Here is a 19,844-nt window from a genome sequence, read left to right as displayed (position 1 = left end):
GCCCGGAGTTGAGCCGTGACGTCACTGGAGGCGTCACCGAGGAGGTGCCTAGACCTGCCCCCGCTCCTCGTGGGCGCGTCGACTGGACGCTCTGTTTTTACCTCATTTCCGGAGCACATCCCTCGTTAGAAGCTTGCAGTAGGGTGGATTCGTCTAGTGTGGGCGGCCGGAGACCACTGTGATTTAACTGTTTATTCCTTTCACCCTCCTGGCCCGGTACCATGGGAGTGACTTGGTAGGCCCGCAAGGGACTTTGAGGGGCGGCGTTTGGGGTCGGGAAGGGCCCTAAGGAGCCTGGAGTGTACCCGGGAGTAGGCTCGGTACCGGGGTCCGCGGTCCTCCACGAGCTGAGCAAGATGTCTTCGGAATGTGTGGGTGAGGGAGGCACTGTGAGGGTTGCGGATTCTCTGGGTTTGTTTGCTCAAAGATGCTTCTTTTCGTCCTGGAAGGCGGCAGGTAAAAGGTTTTGTCCCAGGAGCCCATCGGTGGTGAAACTCCTTCCTTTTTCTTCCTTCCCAGGAGGCCATCGGGCTGCCAGGGGCGGAATTTAAGCGTTGGAAATAGGTTGTCCGGACTGGGACCCAATCTGCAGGCGGGGCTAGAGGGGGTGCAGGATAGGCCACGGGGGAACCATCTTTTTTTTCCAGGTTTTCTCCTGCCCCTCCCTACAGCCACCTAATGAAGTTAGACCAGCCCGTGTCTGGTTCTGGTGTGGCCGTTTTAAGATTTTCAGTCTAAGGGGCGGGAGGGAGAAGCTGTTGGAGTCAGATGAGGGTTCCTACTGTGTTTAATTATATGATTGGACTAGTTTCTATGGACTTTTACTGACATGATATAAGTAGGGTGGCAGAGAAAGGTATGGGCCTAATGCCTGGGGGCATGGGTTCCAAAATGGTAGATTTCAGGTCTTTTTTGGTTTTGTTTTGAATATTGGTAAGTATTAGCATGTTTCCAGTAAGAGAGGGCTGGAGGCTGGGATATCCTGAAGTTAGTGGCCAGAGCCCGTGGGAACTACTTTTTCCGGTAGCTCTAGTTCTTGCTGGCTTGTCCGTTACTGCAGTTTTGTTTTCCATAGTGGACATCATGAGCCTTTTCTAAGTCTTCTTGTGTAAGGGGGAATGTGTGAGGGATGGAATGAAAAGTTTGTAGCATAGAGCCTTGGAACTCTGGAAGCCCCTGTTCTTTCAGTAGAAGACAAGAGAGGGAATGGGACCCTTAAGTTTTTCACATTCCTGGGACTTCTGACCCCTATAACATCAGTTTAGGGATTCTCTTATGTTTCTCAACAAGGCACGTCATCTCATTGCTCGTGAGTGCCTTTTTCGATGGAGAGTTGTGACAATTTTTAGCAACAGCAGGACTTCCATTTTTATACCTTCATGTAGTTGATCATAAAGTTACGTGGTGTCTTCCAAAATTCAGTAACATGCAGTTTTTATATAGCTAGGTACCACATGCAGTAGTTTTTGTTTTCTTTTAAATTTATGTCTTTGCCTTAAAAACTTTTTAATAGGCAGCAACGTCTCCAGGGAAACAATCTAGTATAATGGATAAGAACACAAACACAGAGCCAGCCTGCTGGCTTCAAATCTTGCTACACCAAACCAAGCTCTGTGACCTTGTGCGAGTTACTCAATCCCTCTGTACTTCAGTTTCTTTGTTTGTAGCAAGGATATAAATAATAGCTCATTTATAGGGCTGTTGGGAGGATTCAAAGAGTTCATTTGTCTAAAGGCCTTTGGACTCTGCCTGGTACATGGTTGATGCGAAATGATTGTTACCTACTACTCTAAAGGGGAAGCCAGTTTCACTTACCATAGAAGGAAATCTTGAAAATAACATTTTTATTTCATTGTTTTGATTTTATTCTTGTACGCACTGTTACCTCTCATTCCTAAAGATTATAAACTTGAGGCTTGCTTTCTCTTGGATCCTAGGGCTGTTGACTACAATTTTCTGCATTGACGGAAATGTTCTATTGACACCATTGTTGAATACACTAGCCTTCGGTCACATGTGGCTATTGAGCCTTTGAAATGTGGGTAGTGTAGCTGAGGAGTTGACTTTTTAATTTGACTTGTTTTATTAGTGTAAATATAAATAGCCACATGCGGCTTGTGGCTACTGTTCTAGACAGTGCACATTCAAAGTGTTAGGGAAATGGTGTAAAGACATACTAACCCCAGATTGAGATTTTCCCTATATAGTCAGAACTGAAGGAATCACAAAGGACATCCCTTTCTCATATGACCCAATGTTACGGATTGCTCAATCTCTACCATTTAAAACCTTCTCTCTTTTTTTTAAAATGAGACTATTTTTAAAATCATTTTATTTTATTATTTTTTAAGATTTTATTTATTTATTTGACAGAGAGGGCATACAAGTAGGCAGAGTGGCAGGCAGAGCGGGAGGGAGAAGCAGGCTCTCCACTGAGCAAGGAGCCTGATGTGGCACTCTATCCCAGGACCCTGGGGTCATGACCTGAGCCAAAGGCAAATGCTTAATCGACTGAGCCACACAGGCTCCCTTAAAACCTTCTCTTGAACATTGACATACATGTCCTGCTTGGGAAACATTGGTGTGATATGGAGTTCACTGTACTGATGAGAGTGTCCTGAGACCTGTGTTCTAGTTCTCAGTGGAGCTCTCAGGAACTGTGAGCCTCTATTTCTTTGTCTTTAAAATGAGAGAGAGAGGATCAGGGGAACTCCTGGCCCTGAAGAGCTGTGGTTCTGTGATTCTGAGTGAATGGCTCAGTGAGTGCACCTAGGTCTCTGGGTACTGATGATTTGGTCCTCTCCCTTCCAGTGTGTCCCAGATGCCTGTGGCTGAGGGCAAGAGTGTCCAGCAGACGGTGGAGCTCCTCACCCGGAAATTGGAGATGCTTGGGGCAGAGAAGCAAGGAACATTTTGTGTGGATTGTGAGACCTACCACACAGCTGCCTCCACTCTTGGCAGCCAAGGTCAGTGAGATGGATCTGCAGGATGGCTGGAACCTCGCTTGGAGTTGATTGACATTCATGTTCATTGAAAAAAATATATTTTTTTCTCTATTGAAATCTTTATGCTCTTTTGCTAAGGGCGGTATTCTTGAACATGTGGCACATGTTTCTGAATGCATTAAATCTTGGTCCTTTATCTCTTAAGACTGGGCCGAAGCTTTAGTCTTTTTGCACTTTGCACTTTTAAAGCTGTGATTCTCAGGTGATTGGTCACTGGCTAATGGCATCTAAGCATCTGGATTACTTGGTAAAGGTGCAGAGTCCTGGGGCACCTGTGTGGCTCAGTCGATGAAGCATCCAACTCTTGATTTTGGCTCAGGAATCAAGTCCTGCATCAGGCTCCACACGGAGTACAGCATCTGCTTAGATTTCTCTCTCTCCTTCTCCCTCTTCCCTCCTTCTCACTCTCTAGCTTTCTCTCAAATAAGTAAATAAAATCTTAAAAAAATAAAGTTGCAGAGTCCCGGCTCTCCTTACCACCTGATTGGTGCTATAGGCCTCATAATTACACTTCAGCCAGCTCCCTTGATGATCTTTACACACTCTTCAGTTTGAGAGAGACTCCTTTTAGGTCCGGAAGTCTATGATCCTTTCACAGCTTTAGAGTGTTTGAACTTCGTGCAGAAAGGCTTTCAGATTCCCACACCTAGTCAGTGGCATTGGATATCTCACTGGCATGACCTTGACCTTTATTTTTTTTATTTTTATTTTTTTAAGAGTTATTTATTTATTTATTTGACAGACAGAGGTCACAAGTAGGCAGAGAGGCAGACAGAGAGAGAGGAGGAAGCAGGCTCCCTGCCGAGCAGAGAGCCCGATGCGGGGCTCGATCCAGGACTCTGGAATCATGACCCGAGCTGAAGGCAGAGGCTTTAACCCACCGAGCCACCAGGCACCCCTGACCTTGACCTTTAAATCAACTTTTGTGGGGCGCCTGGGTGGCTCAGTGGGTTAAGCCTCTGCCTTCGGCTCAGGTCATGATCTCAGGGTCCTGGGATCAAGTCCCGCATCGGACTCTCTGCTTAGCAGGGAGCCTGCTTCCCTCTCTCTCTCTGCCTGCCTCTCCATCTACTTGTGATTTCTCTCTGTCAAATAAATAAATAAAATCTTTTAAAAAAATAAAAAAATAAATAAAAAATAAATCAACTTTTATGGACACCTGGGTGGCTCAGTGGGTTAACGCCTCTGCCTTCAGCTCAGGTCATGATCCCAGGGTCCTGGGATCGAACCCCGCATCGGGCTCTCTGCTCAGAGGGGAGCCTGCTTCTTCCTCTCTCTCTCTCTGCCTACCTCTATGCCTACTTGTGGTCTCTCTCTCTGTCAAATAAATAAATAAAATCTTTAAAAAAAAAATCTTTTGTTTTAAGTATATTGAGATGGACTGTGGATGGTGATGGTAGGGAGGCAAAGAGAATCTTTCTTATTCTTCAAGTTTTTATTTAAATTCTAGTTAGTTAACATACAGCGTATATTAGAAGTAGTAGGAGTAGAATTTACTGATATGTTGCTTACTGTAACAACGGGTGTTCATCACCCCATTTAGCCGCCACCCACTTCCCTTCTTCAATCCTGTTTGTTATCTATTGTTAAAAGTCTTTTATGGTGGGGTGTCTGGGTGGCTCACTTGTTTAGCGTCTGTCTTCGGCTCAGGTCATGATCCCAGGATTCTGGGATCGAGCCCCTCAGCAGGGAGCCTGCTTCTCCCTCTCCCACTCCCCCTGTTTGTGTTTCCCTTTCTCGCAGTCTCTCTGTCAAATAAATAATAAAATCTTAAAAAAAAAAAAGTCTTCGGGGCGCCTGGGTGGCTCAGTGGGTTAAGCCTCTGCCTTCGGCTCAGGTCATGATCTCAGGGTCCTGGGATCAAGTCCCGCATCGGGCTCTCTGCTCAGCAGGGAGCCTGCTTCCTCCTCTCTCTCTCTCTGCCTTCATCTCTGCCTACTGTGATCTCTGTCTGTCAGATAAATAAATAAAATCTTTAAAAAAAAAAGTCTTCTATGGTTTGCTCCACCCTATCTCTTTTTTTCCCCTCCTGTATGTTAAACTCTTTTGTTTCTTAAATTCTACATATGAATGAAATCATATTGTATTTGTCTTTCTCTGACTTACTTCACTTACCATAATATACTCTATTTCTATCCATGTTGTTGCAGATCTCAAGATTTTTCTTTTTGATGGCTAATATTCCATTATGCATCTCTATAATATATGTAGATGTAGTAAATGTATAGACATATGTATATATAGATAGTAGATATGTATCTATACATCTCCCACATTTTCTTTGTCCGTGCATCAGTTGATGGACATTTGGGCTCTTTCCATAATTTGGCTATTGTTGATAATGCTGCTGTAAACACCAGGATGCTGTACCTCTTCGAATCTGTACTTTTATATCCTTTGGATAAATACCTAGTAGTGCAATTGCTGGGTCGTAGGGTAGTTTCTTAAATTCTTAAGAAACTCCATACTGTTTTCCACAGTGGCTATACCAGTTTGCATTCCCACCAACAGTGTAAGAGGGTTCCCCTTTCTCTACATCCTTGCCAACATCTGTTGTTTCCTGTGTTAGAGAACGTTTGCATGTGAATTAGAGAGCCTGGGTTCTCTTAGTCTTGGCTCTGCATTAATTTGACCTGGGACAGTTCCAGAGCACAGAGGTTAGATCATGGAACCAGAGAACTAAGTCCTGGTCACATACTAAATGCAACTTATTGAAGTTCCACAACCTATAACCGTTTCTGTGCCGGTCATTAGCCTATTTCTCCTGTAGACCCATTCCCCATACTTTCCCTGCCATCAGCATTTGCCAGGCCCCTTTTAGTCACCTTTGGCCAGTGAGGGGCAGTGGGGAAGGCTAGAGGACCGAAGAAAGAGCACAGGATCTCCTCTCCTGCTTTGAGCAGTGTCTCCGGATGTGACTGTGTCTATCCCTTGGATTTAGCTCCTGCTGGGTGCCCCTTGTGCCTGGCTCGAATGACAATACATCCTTTCTTTTTTCCTTCCAGACTTAGAGAAGCAGTAGCTTCCTACTGCTAATAGAAAGTATTTCTTATTCCTAATAAGCAGTATTATTTCTTTTTATTTTATTATTATTATTATTTTTTAAAAGATTTTATTTATTTATTTGACAGACAGAGATCTCAAGTAGTCAGAGAGGCAGGCAAAGGGAGAGAGGAGGAAGCAGACTCCCCAAGGAGCAGAGAGCCCGATGCAGGACTCGATCCCAGGACACTGGGATTATGACCTGAGCCGAAGGCAGAGCCTTAACCCACTGAGCTATCCAGATGCCCCAGCAGTATTATTTCTTATAGTAGCTTCCTGTGCTGCTAATATTTGAGTGGCCTCACTGTTTGTTTTGGTTTTTTTTTTTTGTTTGTTTTCCCAACCCTGGTATTTTGTTTCCTTTATTAATCCCCTCTGATGAGGGGCGCCTGGGTGGCTCAATGGGTTGAAGCCTCTGCCTTCAGCTCAGGTCGTGTTCCCAGGGTCCTGGGATCGAGCCCCACGTAGGCCTCTCTGCTCGGCGAGGAGCCTGCTTCCTCCTCTCTTTGCCTGCCTCTCCGTCTACTTATGATCTCTAGCTGTCAAATAAATAAATAAAACTTAAAAAAAAATCCCCTCTGATGAAACTATTTGCTACATGGTCTGTTTCTGTATCTTCCCAGGACTGTTCTATCATAGTACTGATCCCCTAGTGTTGTGGTCATTAAATAAGTTGTGTGGTCATTAAATAATATATGCAAAGTACTTAGAACTGAGGTTGTCATGTAGTGTTTAATAAATAAGAGCTCTGCTGAATTTCATCATCAGTAAAATCACAGTGTTACCATTAGTTTTGCCTTCAGTAGGAAGGATGTAGGAATTGAAAGAGAGAACAGTTACGAAGGCATTTGGAAAACGAAACATTTGTGCACAGATATAAGATGGCATACATATCTATGAAACTACCTGTCAGAGGCTCTGTTTCCTGATTTGACCTTTACTTTTTAAGGAGCTACAGTCTAGTTGGGGAGAGGACACATTGGTAGCAGACAGTGGGGTGGAATGGAAGGAGCAATAGACTTGAGGTCAGAAGGCCCGGATTGGAGTTCCACTTCTGCTCCTTGCTGACTCTGTGCCTTTAGATCACAAGTTTTCACGTGAGCCAGCATTAACATTACCGAGAGAGCTCGTTAACACAGGTTGTGGGGGTACCTCCCAGACTTTTCCACTCAGTAAGTATCAGCCAGGGCAGAGAATCCACATTTTCAACAAGTTCCCAGGCGGTGGCGCTGTTGCTGCTGTTGCTGGTCCAGAATCCTATAGGCTTCATTTTCCTTGTATGTAAAAGGGGGAGAGTAACACTGGTTCTGCTTGCTTCACAAGTTTGTGCTGATATAAAGATACTTTTTAAAAAAAGATTTATTTATTTGAGAGAGAGAGAAAGCACAAGCTGGGGGAGAGAAAGAGGGCAAAGCAGACTATGAAGGGCTTGATCTCAGGATCCTGAGATCATAACATGAGCCAAAAGCAGACTCTTAGGGGTGCCTGGATTAAGCCTCTGCCTTCAGCTCAGGTCATGATCTTAGGGTCCTGGGATTGAGCTCTGGCCTCTCTGCTCAGCAGGGAGCCTGCTCCCCCCCCCACCCCTGCCTGCCTTTCTGCCTGCTTGTGATCTGTGTCTGTCAAATAAATAAAATCTTTCTAAAAAAAAAGCAGGCACTCAGCCAACTAAGCCACCCAGGCATCCCCAAAGATACTTTATTTTGATTTAAAAAATACTATTGTTTGTAAACAATTGGCAGTGCCTTCTTCATTAAAAACAAAAACAAAAACCTTAGCTGACTTTCAAAATATTTTTAAGACAGTAAGAACTGCAGACAACTATAGTATGAATTAGTTACAGTGAGTTTGCACAAGAACAGAATGACAGATCATCTTTGGGTACTTTTGTTTTTTTTGCATTGGGTTTGGCAGGAGGTGAAAGGTACGCATTGGCAGCAGGTGGTCAGGAGGGATGTGGGGGGCAGTTGGCACAGAGCCTGTTGAGATTTGGAAGTGGCAGCAGAATGGAGGCCTGTGTAGAGCTGTCTCCACCCCATCTTCTCTTTCCCACTGTTAAACTCTCATTCCTGCCTAGGATGTCTTTCCTCCTCCTTGCGGCTGAATTCTATCCTCTCCTCATTTCATAGTTCAGGTCCTGTTTTCTCCATGAAAGTTTTTCCTGCTGATTCTTGCACAATTTGATCTCTTTCTGCTCTGATCTTCCTTCCAAGAAGACTTCTGGTCTGTCCCATGTAAGCATTTTGGTCTTACAGTCTCTTTAAAAGTTTTTCACTTGTCTTTATTTTTTTTTCTTAAAGATTTTTATTTATTTATTTGAGAGAGAAAGAGTGAAAGAGCAGTTGGGAGGGGCAGAGGGAGAGAAAAAGGGAGAAGCAGACCTCCACCTGAGCAGGAAGCCTGACGTGGGGCTCGATCCCAGGACCTTGGCATCATCACCTGAGCTAGAGACAGATGTTTAACTGACCAAGCCACCCAGGTGTCCCTCACCTGTCTTTAATGAGAGCATCAGCTTCCTGGGCCAGGTGCTAAGTCCTCCACTTGCATTGCCTCTTAAACTCTTGCAAAAAATATTGGGGATAGGGACGCCTGGGTGGCTCAGTGGGTTAAGCCGCTGCCTTCAGCTCAAGTCATGATCCCAGGGTCCTGGGATCGAGTTCCGCATGGGCTCCTTGATTGGCAGGGAGCCAGCTTCTCTCTCTGCCTCTGCCTGCTGGTATGTGTGCCCTCTCTCTCTCTCTCCTTCTGCCTGACAAATAAACAAATGAAATATTTTTAAAAAACTAAAAAACTAAAAAAAAAATATTAGGGATAGTTAAGTACTTAATAAATATTTTATAGTTAAGTCTTAATAAATACTTGGTAGTCTATCCATTGATTCTTGTTGTATATGAGAGGGGGATTTTGCTTTCCATTTTCAGTTAACCAAATATATGTAGCTTTTCTTTCTTCTTGCAGAGAATCTCTAGTAGTAATCATCAGTGAGAAAACTCATTTCTCAGAGAAATCACCCAAATCAGCTAATACTTTAAAGCACTCCAAGGGTTTGGGCACCTGGATGGCTCAGTCGGTTAAGCATCTGTCTTCAGTTCATGATGCCAGGGTCCTGGGATCAAGTTCTGCATCCACCTTCCTGCTCATCAAGGAATCTGCTTCTCCCTGTACTGTTCCCCTCTGCTTGTGCATGTGCATTCTCTCTTTCACTCTCTCTCTCTAATAAATAAAATCTTTTTTTTGCTAAAGATTTTATTTGACATCAAGCATCCATCTAGGAGATCATCTCTCAACCTAAGAACTAAACTGTTACTAGCTCTATCAAAATTCCCTTGTGGTCCTCACGTTTTCTGTAGAGCCGGGTTTTACCACATGCTGCCTTGCCTGCCGTTCTTCTCTCTTCCTCTTTGAAAAAGATCGTTGGTGAGGGGAATTTCACCCTCCACCCCTGGCCATTGCCCTCCAAGATGGCTGAGGTAATGGCAGATTGCCATCTGGCCCTGTTGTGCACATTTGACTCTATCCCGGGATTTGAGGATGAAGATTTTGATGCTGATAGGCTCTCTTTCCCTGCAGGTCAGGCTGGGAAGCTGATGTACGTGATGCACAACTCAGAGTACCCTCTGAGCTGCTTCGCCCTCTTTGAGAATGGCCCTTGGCTTATTGCCGACACCAACTTCGACGTGCTCATGGTGAAACTCAAGGGCTTCTTCCAGAGTGCCAAGGCCAGCAAGATTGAGACACGGGGTACCCGTTACCAGTACTGTGACTTCCTAGTAAAGGTGGGCACAGTCACCATGGGGCCCAGTGCCCGGGGAATCTCCGTAGAGGTAAGACCTTGGGGAAGCAGGAGCATTGTGTGCTGAAGCGCTGCTCAGCAGAGGGCCCTGTAGGTTTTCTCACCCCTCTGAATGCAGACAGGCACTTATGCCTTCCTCATCCCTGTCTCCAGGGCCTGTGTGCTCCTCTGTCCTGTGGCCTTTACCTTTTCTTTAATCATTCAGGCTCTGGTCCATGATGGGAATGGGACGTTGGGGTCAGAGCAGATAGAAAGCTTAGGAGGGCTGGCTTGCTGGAGAAGAGAAGGGACCAGTCACCCATCACAAGGACTGGAGCAAACCAGGGCAACTTTTTGTGCAGGAACTTTTGGGAGGTGGGCCCTAAATCATGTGTCTACATAGTTTTTCCATAGTACAACTTAAGATAGGTCACAAAGGTTGTGTAGCAAGATGAGCTTTTCCTTTTGACATGCTGTCGATTTTCTTGCATGGTAGAAAGAGGTGTGTGTGCGGGGGGAGACTTCATCTCTGAGGTGTATACTGGAAACCACAAAGAATGTGGCAATAGCTGGCTTTGGGACCAGTGAAATTCCTCAGTCTACCACATGCCCAGCACTGTGTGAGATTAAAAAAAAAAAACCCAAAAAACAGGTGAGCTACAGGGGCCTGCCTTTTGAAAACGTATGATAGTAAATGAGCAAAGCTGAAACAAAGTGTTTTTGAAGTTAGTCTGTAAGACATTCCCCGGGCACAGATTGCTCTGGGAATTCAGGCCAATGAGAACACTGCTGACTTTGAGGATTGGGATGCTTTCTTCAGGAGTAGCATGTAAAGAGGGACTTAAAATGTAGAGATATGGGGATAGATGAGACTCACAAAGCATTCCAGGTAGAGAAAAGGGCCTTAGCAGTAATTACTGTTCTGAAACTCCAGGGACCCCTGTGACCAAGATTTCCTGACCCCTTTTGGCTTGTGATACACCTCGCATTTGCTGAGACCCACTGGGAACCCACTGTCTGCCTGTCCTTCCTATTTCCAGCTTTATAGTACAAATATATCCCAGTTCTTTCTTTACGTGTTTTTCCTCATGGTTACTAATTATTTTCCTTGCCATCCTTCCAGTGAAAAAATAGGAGAAAGGATTGAGAAAGTGTAAGATGTATCTCCTTTGGCCCTTGCCACATTGGTGGGGAAATTACTTCTTAGGGTCAAGTGGGGTCCATTGTGGGGGTAATGTTTGGTCTTAAAGAGACCTAAGAGCATGTGTGTCTGCTTTGCCCCCTGTGGACACACACACAGATACATACACACTTTTACATTCTCTTGTTCTTCATTTTCTGTCAGAATTTTCCTGAGCTCTCCTTGGATCTTCATGCACCATAGCAGGGACTGTACAGTTCTGAGATCATCAGAAGGGGCCTGTATCCTGTCCTGGGTCTTGTGGGTGGGGGCTGTGGGTCGATAATTCCCAAGATGAGAATGTCAGAGATCCCTAAAGGGAATGTGGAATTCCTGGTGTGTGGCTTGAGTTTTTCCTGTGGAGCAATACTGTTAGAAGGTGTGTGTCTTGGGCTTGGGGTTGGAGAAGATGGGAGCAAGGGGCAAGAGGTGCAAGAGAAGCAGAAGACCTCATTCTTGCCTGCACTCACCTTTGTTCTCTGTTCTTTTGGTTCCCAGGTGGAGTATGGCCCCTGTGTGGTAGCTAGCGACTGCTGGAGCCTGCTGCTCGAGTTCCTACAGAGTTTTCTAGGCAGCCACACACCAGGGGCTCCCGCAGTGTTTGGGAACAGACACGATGCCGTCTATGGCCCAGCAGATACCATGATCCAGTACATGGAACTCTTCAATAAGATCCGCAAGCAGCAGCAGGTGCCAGTGGCTGGGATTCGTTAGTGACTGGTGGCTGCCTAGCTGAGCTCTGTCACCAGGGGGTCGGTACAGGAAGATCAAGGGCTGCACCCTGAGACCCCTGGACCCCAGAAACCCAGGGCAGACATGGAGGCTTCTCTCCCTCCTCTCAGCTATGACTTTTGTTCTGGGGATCTGGACTCCCCTCCCCTGACCCTCACACACAGCCCCCCGGCAGCTGCTTCACCCTACGCCTTACTGGACTTGGCCTGTTCTCAAGAATGGTAATTACGAAGAATGGAGAAGTGTGGAGCTTTCCTGCTTTAGGGAAAAGGTAGGACAGGGCTGTCCCTGCCCAGTGTTGGTGGGAAAGCAGTCTGTATCTCCAGCTGTTGCAGATTTGGCCTAGGTCCACAGTGGATGGACTGGGCTGTGCTGTGCTGTGCTGGGCTGTAATAAAAGCCTCTTCCTCTACTCCAGGGATGCAGTTGGGCCTCTCCTGGAGAAGGAGTAGAAGGCATAACTTGGTGTGATGGCTGTCATTTCTTGACCTGTTTGCTGAAGTGAACTGTGAGTTGACTTTTCTAGGATACTGCCGGAGTACTTTGGAGTCTCCCTCTGGCATCTTTCTGTTCTGTTGTGAATGAGGTTGAGCTGTAAGCCAAGCTGCTGTAACAAAGAGAACCTAAAGTACAGTGGCTCCTGGTAGAAGGTTCTTCTCTCTTCTGATAGTACAGATGTAATCAAATGGTCTGGGGCAGATTTAATTTTACATGGTCACCAGGACCTTGGGTTCCTTCTGTCTTGTTCAGCCAACTTTGGGGTATTGACCTTGCCCACCAGGTCAAAGCAGACTCATCAGTTCCGTGTCTGCAGTACACCAGGGAAAGAGAGAGCAAAGCACTTTCTTTTTAAAGGATATGACCTGGAGTCCCTCAAATCAGTGTGGCCACACTTTGCTGAAAGGGGCGCTGGGACATAGAGCCTCTTACTTCACTGACCATGTGTCCAGTTAAAACCCCGGGGCTTCCATGACTAAAAGATGAAGGAGAAAATGGATGTGGGGGCCTAGTCAGGGGCCTCTGCTACATGGAGCTCAATGGATGTGCCCAGGAGGGCCCTTGGTGGTTATTTTGGAGAGCACCCCCGGTAACGGAGTTATTTGTCAGTCGCATTGGGTTAGGGCAGGTGCCAGAGCCACTCGTGAGTTTCCCTGGCTTAGTCACGCTGGGTAGTCCGTTCCGCCTCCCTTGCCTAAGGGTTCACGGCTTCCTGAGCTCTTTGTCCTTGTTTCATTTGAGGCTCCAAGCTGCTCATTGAACTTACATCGCCTGCTCAACCAACTCAGGCTACAGAAATGTTCACTTGGGCTAACATTGATATATACAGGCAGGAATGGTCTGAGGAAACACTTTAACGAATTTTACCACAGAGCTGTCCTCAAGGATACTGTCCCTCACTGCAGGTACCTCAGAGAAATTAGTTTTAGATCAGATGCCTCTGCAACAGGAATCGGGAGACCGTCACATTTCCCTTGTAGATTTGGCTGGCAGGAAGCTCGGTTAACTTCAACTGCAGGACCTGCTGCCTGTACTTTTTGTTTTCCTTTGCCCCTGGCATTTTTGTTTGGTTCTTTCTTCTGTTTTTGCTTTTTAAAATTGAGGTGTGTTTTAGATGTCATTTACAGACAATAAAATGCATACATAGATCTTGTGTTTTTGGCCCTCTAATTTATATTTGCTCTCGTCCAGCTTTATCTGTGTTTTTCTGTAGACTCCCTCAAAGCTTTTGTGAGATGAGACGGCGTTTTGAAAACATACAGAGATAGAGTGTGATAAATGTGATTCAAGACGTATGCATTTTACGGAGGGGTTCTGTGCTCTAAAAGTAAAGAAGAGTATAAACTCCCTAACTGTAGTTTGCCTTTTGATGCAATCTTGGCTCATACATTTCCTCATACTTTTCCCTTATTTCGAGCATACATTTAACCAAAGTCAAGTCCAGAGGACACCAGACCGGGCTTTATGAACTGCCACATTGGGTACTTCTGTCCACTCTTGTTCTTTGCGTCAATTAAAAAAAGTTTATCCTTATAAAAGGCAGGTAATGCAATATATTTCTTCATTTAACATATATGGCTCCTCTAGTGAGGTTGCCAAAACTGAACTGGTAACTAGTTGGAAGGGTCCAGATGTCATCTAGCTTTTATGTGCAAGTCGGAATGGGACTTTCAAGAGCTGTTGAGGATTGTCTGTATCATTTTTGAAAGTTCAGGTTGAATGAAAGCTTAGGAGCATTGGTATAAATTTAAGGAAAAAAGGGCATGGTGATCCTCATTTTATAAATGATAACTTAAATGTGGCTAGTTAATGGAGATACCATGTGTTTGGTTTTAAATCTGATGTGGTTCCTTCTTTGCTAGATCTGTCTTCCTGAGTCTCCTGCCTCTGCTTGCAGAGGCTTTTCCCTTCTTCCCATCTGTATCCACCCCAAAAGAGCAGAAACTGGGTTCTAAGACCCTGCTAACATGTCGGCTTGGTGAGTACCTTTGTCAGAGCTCTGCAGCAAAGCTGTGGGACTCCACTAGTCTTCCTTTTTTGGGAGCCGGGGAGGTGGGGCCCCCACATAGGTCATGCTGAGAGAGGAGGCTGCAGTTGGGACCGAACTCCAGACTTAGGACCCGTAGCTGCTATCATGTGTCTAAGTGTGGCTCCTGGGCCTGTGTGTGGTGCCAGGTTATTTTAGGTGGAATGTGGAAAACACTTTTCTGTTAGTACTTACGTCTTATTCTAATGTGTATTAGAAAAAAGCATCACTAGCACTTTATTCCTTAGGATGAGGGTAAGTTTTTAAAGAAGAACTATTGAGTTCTTGAACTATTGAGCTCTTGCACAAATGATACCTGTAGATGGCAAACCCTGGGATGGCAGAAGGCAAATGCTGGGATTTGGGGAACCCTGTATTCTACCTGTGTCTAGCCCATCACTTGTATCCATTCATGGTTCCTGCACTGGCTGTGCCCTCCTCCTGTGTCCCCTGCTCTTGTGATTCTCTGTACTCCTGTTCCCAGGCTGCCTCCTGCTTGCTTGCCTCAGATCTTGAGTACCGAGTGGTCAGTCACGTTTCCCCGCCATCTCTTGGTGTTCTTGCTCCTCTGAAGGAAGACCTAGAGACTGACCACTGGTCTCCACTACCAGGTCAGCCCTGGCCCAGTATGTCCAGTATTCATTCATGGGGCTTCAGTGAGATTTTTCTTTTCCGAATCCTGGATGATAAAGGAAAGCAGTTAGAAATTCCATGCCCTCCTCATGCCCTCCAGGTGTCAGGAGTGGAGACTCTGTGAACATAGGAAGGGCAATAGGCTGAACATTTTGAAGCTGTGCATATAGTAGATCTGGAGCTAGGTGGGGCTGATGGGTGGTACATACCTGTGATTCCTAGTATTGTCATTCCCTTACAACAGCCTCCTTCTCTGTATCTGCCGCTGTCTGGACCCCTTGCACTGCAGGCCCCAGTCACAAGTGCCATGTGGCATGGCTAAAACCAGTTGTATCACAAATTTGGTCCTCTCCTAGGGGTTGGTATCTTTGGACTTTGAGCAGTCCCTTCTTGGGGATGGACTCTCCCCCAAGGTGAGTTTCTGCCATTGTGTAGAGCATTCCAAAATCAGTCTCTTGGGTTACAAGGGTCCTTTAGGTCACCTTGTTTGACCATGATTCAGGACTCAGATCTTTACATCATCCCTCCCGGGGGTCATGCAGCCTTCACTTGGCCTCATCTAGGGAAATCCCTTCCCTGTGTATTCCATTGCTTTTCTCAGTAACTGAGACAAATGCAAAACAAGCCTATCCTTTCCCTCCCGGATCATGGAGACTGTATTGTGCTTAATGAGGGAGTTTTTTCTTAGTTGTGCAAGAGTGTCAGCGGACGATGACTCTCAAGTAGCAGTTTGAACTTAGGGCAGCCTAAGCCCCGAGGGGAGCCCTGAGAGGATGAAGATGCCTCAAACTCTGTGTGTGTATATGTGTGTAGTTTGGGGGGAATAGGATTTGTAGAGTTCATTAGAGGATCTCAAAGATCTGTGACCTATAAGAGGGTCTCTAAAAGAGCACATCCTGAAGGGAAACAGGAAGGCAGAGGTAAAGCAGATGTGAAATACATCCTGCTGGCTTATCATATGCATTTATATGTCCTGTATATAAATATATGTATCTTCTGTCCCAAAGACAGAATTCAGTATTGGAAATCTGTCATGTAGGAAGGGCAAAGCTAGGGATGTGGAGGTGACAGGTATTCCAAGGCTGCTACTAAAGGAGAGAGAGCGCTGGTTTAGAAGACAGGTAGCTAGCTGGGTGCTGGCCATAGTACTGTCCTGAACCTGTTTTGTAACTTCAGTCATGTTGGCCTTTCTGGGTCTCATCTGTAAAGTGGGAATAAATGATGCCCACTACCCATTTTTCATAGGCTTGTTGAGGGGCTCAAAGGAGAGTAGATATCAAAAGCTTTGTAGGTAAGGAGACACTCTCTCTGCTCTTGCTTCTTTTTAATGGTGTTGAAGGTACTGGTGTTTGATTAGGATGTTTAAGCTGGGATATTATGGGGGCACCTGGCTGGCTCCGTTGGAAGAGCATGCGGCTCTTGATCTCGTGGTTATGAGTTTGAGTCCCATGCTGGGAATAGAGATTACTTAAAAATAAAATCTTTAAAGAAAAAAGTGGGGAAGTTACGGGGTCATACTGCTTGGTGGCAAGTTAAAATTCTCCCCCAGTGGAAAGAATGCTATTGTCATAGACAACGAGCAGTGAGAGAGGGTCCCAAGAAAGTATACAATAGTACAGGTATATTTTTTAAACAGATCAGTGAGCACAGTGTATGGCCCATCTCTGGAGCACTGAACTCTTATTTTTAATATCTACAGTGATAAGATTTTACTTATTCTACAAACTGAAGGGAAAGAGGCTCTGCTTAAAAAATAAATAAATAAAAAAGTTGGGGCGGAATTGACTCTACCTTCTTTGTGGAACATACCCATCCCTGTTTCCCCTCATTTCCCAGGCCTTAGTTGTGCCTGTCTCTGAACTGTGTTTATGTGGTGCCATGTGTATTGTAATCATGCACATTACCAGTTGTGCCTTTAAAGGAAGCTCAGTGTTTGATTCTATTTTCCATTTTTGTTGAACCATTGATGTTCTTAACTCTGAAACTACACTAAAACCTTTTTGTTAGCTATGCTGCATAGCCTTCTCATATTTGGATTATCCAAAATAGTCTTTTTATTCTGCTTCCATCTAATAGACAATTCTCAAACTCTTTAGTCTCAGGACTCCTTGGTGCTTTTAAAAGTTCCAAAGACCTTTTGTTTATGTAGGTTATACCTATTGATATTTGCCTTATTAAAACTTACGAGAAAAAGAAGGTATTCATTTAAAGATAAAATAAGTCCAATGCATCTTAACATATTTTAATGAAAAATGACTTTTTTTTTCAAGCAAAAAACTTACAAAAGTGACATTGTTTTATATCTTTGCAAATCTCTTGAATGTCTGGCGTAATTGAAGACAGTGGATTCTCATACCTGTTCTTCATTTAGTCTATTAAAATTTGTCATTTTGATTGAAGACTGTGACTCCAGCCTCACAGATGTGTAGTTGGAAAAGGGGAGGGGTATTTTAACAATCTTGACACATAATTGTGCATATTCTTTGAAACTACATCGCAACTCTGCTGTTAGTTGCAATGCAGAATCTCAAATTTATCAGTAAACTTTTTGTACTCTGTTATATAATAATATATAATAATATTCATTGGTTTATTTTGTACCTGAAGGGATCTTTTACTGATACCTGATTTTCTAGCATCATGCATTGGTCATTTGGAAAACATTGCAGATCTTTTAAGTGCTGACACATTTTGTTATACAAGAGAAAAAAATCATATTAACATCACCACTGTTATCATCAGGAAAGTCTTGTGAGGCTATTAAGTTCACAGTGGCAGTTACAGGTTTACAAAATTCGAAGTTTTTCTTGAGAGCTTGAGTTTCATCATTGCTAACAAGTGCTGTCAGGCTCACTTTATCTTTGAGAAAATCTCTGTCAGACACCCAGAGCTGACAAAATAGAGTTTTTCTGTTAGCTTTCTTTCAAGTAAAAATGGTATTCCATGAATAAAGTTACTAATTCAGCTCAAAATGCAGAGAAATTGCACAAGTGCTTTTCCTCAAGAGAAAGATGGTACTTAGGTAAGAAATAGAAGCACTTTATGCATATGTCCATTTAATCATGTAGAATAGTATTGAAAAGATGGGTACTTAAAATAATTTTTAGTATTTCATCAAACATTTCTAAAGTGAAACAAGTTTTATTTTTTCCTATGAGTGGGTGACAGTGAAGAGGACATTGATAGCACAGTTCAGTGCTGTTGCCTTGATACATGCTAAGGCAGCAGTAATTTTATCCATTGTTACTTTTTTTTCCATTAGTGCAAATGTCATCACTTTGACAAAACCAAATAATGTCTTATTATGATGAAAATAGTTGTGATCTCAGGGACCCTGTGAAAGTGTGTCAGGACTCCATAGGCCACACTTTGAGAACCGCTGATCCAATATATGCTCAGGGCACTGAGAATCTTTTCCCCTTAGATTGCTATTCTGAGAACACACTCCTTCCTTCAGAAGTCTTAGGTGTTCCAAAACCTCTCAATAAAAGCACCTATTATGTGTGGGGCACTTTGCTAAGGAATTGACATTGAAAAAGGTACAATCTTGAATCTCCAAAAATTTGGGGGGTGGGTGTTTGGGGAGCAAGGGGAGAAAACTGCTAATAAGAGTTAAAATGTAAGATAAGATTTTAAAAAGGAATTAAAGGTGATAGGCAACAAAGGGAATGCCAAATTTTTAGACCCTACTTTGAGCTCATGAACCACATGGCAAATCTTCATCAAATCAACCGCGGAGTCCTTTCCTTCCATCATCAAACCTCTTAAAAATGGCCAGGTTAATTACCTTTAGACCTGTTTTTACACTTATGTAAGCTTGGCTGCAGGCATTGTAGTTTCATGCTTACACATGCACTGGCTGTTTCTCCCTTCTAATTTTGCTGTTCTTGAGCTTTTGTGCTTATTTATTTCATATTGACAAGTGTGTAGCCTTGAGCCACTGTAGCTGTTAACTCAGATGTTTGTTTTCTTTGTCCTTCTATTTACATGTAAGCCTTTACCTGCTTTAGCCATGTGTTGAGTGATGTAACAGTGTTGGTCTGGTATCTGTAAACTGGGTGGGTGGGGGTGAAACGTCACCTCCCGCAATTTATGTCAGAACAATGCAGCCTCTGGAGGAAATCTTTAAGACTAGTAGAAATAGCCGCTGTTGTTTCCCTGTGGTCTGCATCCCTACGATCTGCTGAACTTCTTAAGTTTTTGGCTGTGAGCCTCTTCCTTGGGGGGATTTCCATAAAACAGCTGGGTCCCGCCTGGGTCATCAGTGTCAAAAGTCAGACACGTGCTCACTGTCTGGTAGCCAATAGTAACTTTTGCAAACGCAGCCTCAGGAAACCCCAGGGTTCGGAGGCTGCTACTTTAGGAACGACAATGTTAGCAATCACTTAGTCTTTTAACAGAATAAAACAAAAACATAGGATAGTGACAAAGGCTTCCACCCGTGGTAGTGGAGAGAGATGTTAAAGGAGCTCCAAAAAGTGTGTGGGGAACTAGTGTAGATGGAATTCCTTCACTGTTCCGCGGGCTGAAGTGCTGGGGAGAAGGGGGCGGAGATGGGCTCGGAGAGTCTGGCCCTTTAAGGAGGAGGGACAGCCTTAAGACTCTGTACCTTTAAGAGTCTCTTTGTCTGGAAACCTCCTTATTTACCCTGCTGTGCTTCAACCAAACTTCGACCCGCGATTCACAGCGCCCCTCTACGCCGCCGCCCCTTACGCCAGGCTCAAATCGGCCGCACGTTTGTGGCTAACCCTAAACTTTGCGCCCGCAGCGCGAACCTTCGGAGAGGCAGTCTGTGCCGGGGTCGGGGCCGAGCGCTGCGCCGTTGGCGCAATGCGGGGTCCGGGGGGCGGGGCTCAAGCGGGCGGGCCAATGGGCGGGCAGGGGGCGGGGCCTGTTCGGTTGTCTCGCGCCCTGGTGACAGCTCGCGCGTGCTGATGATGGCGGTAAATAGAGGGGG

General features: G+C 44.8%; 2 protein-coding genes across 4 annotated transcripts in view; both read left to right on the top strand.

Annotated features, from left to right (window-relative positions):
* Positions 1-7: 7 nt before the first annotated feature.
* Positions 8-12,196, top strand: MED20 (mediator complex subunit 20). The gene is made up of 4 exons (XM_004739922.3): positions 8-235; positions 2,812-2,966; positions 9,618-9,871; positions 11,498-12,196. Exons 1-4 carry the CDS (start codon positions 222-224, stop codon positions 11,711-11,713), a joined length of 639 nt encoding a protein of 212 aa, XP_004739979.1. The 5' UTR covers positions 8-221; the 3' UTR covers positions 11,714-12,196.
* Positions 11,864-19,844, top strand: part of USP49 (ubiquitin specific peptidase 49) — a 95,167-nt gene continuing 87,186 nt past the window's right edge. Inside the window, exon 1 of one of the 3 annotated variants that reach the window (XM_045071068.1) lies at positions 11,864-12,002. The gene's annotated coding sequence lies outside the window, so the exon portion shown is untranslated. Of the gene's footprint in view, positions 12,003-18,001; positions 19,831-19,844 lie in introns of those variants that run through there. The other 2 variants (XM_045071075.1, XM_045071070.1) reach the window with 2 other exon arrangements.

The sequence above is a fragment of the Mustela putorius genome, unplaced genomic scaffold (assembly GCF_011764305.1).
Source record: "Mustela putorius furo isolate JIRA1106 unplaced genomic scaffold, ASM1176430v1.1 tig00003983_pilon_pilon_pilon, whole genome shotgun sequence".
In the NCBI taxonomy this organism is placed as follows: Eukaryota; Metazoa; Chordata; class Mammalia; order Carnivora; family Mustelidae; genus Mustela; species Mustela putorius.
This window is presented reverse-complemented; position numbering and strand designations above follow the sequence as displayed.

What these genes read in the sequence shown, in the direction of transcription:
- MED20 (XM_004739922.3), top strand. An exon ending in CTCCACTCTTGGCAGCCAAG is followed by an intron (nt 2,967 to 9,617) that starts GTCAGTGAGATG and finishes CTTTCCCTGCAG; the next exon opens with GTCAGGCTGGGAAGCTGATG. An exon ending in CCCGGGGAATCTCCGTAGAG is followed by an intron (nt 9,872 to 11,497) that starts GTAAGACCTTGG and finishes TTTGGTTCCCAG; the next exon opens with GTGGAGTATGGCCCCTGTGT.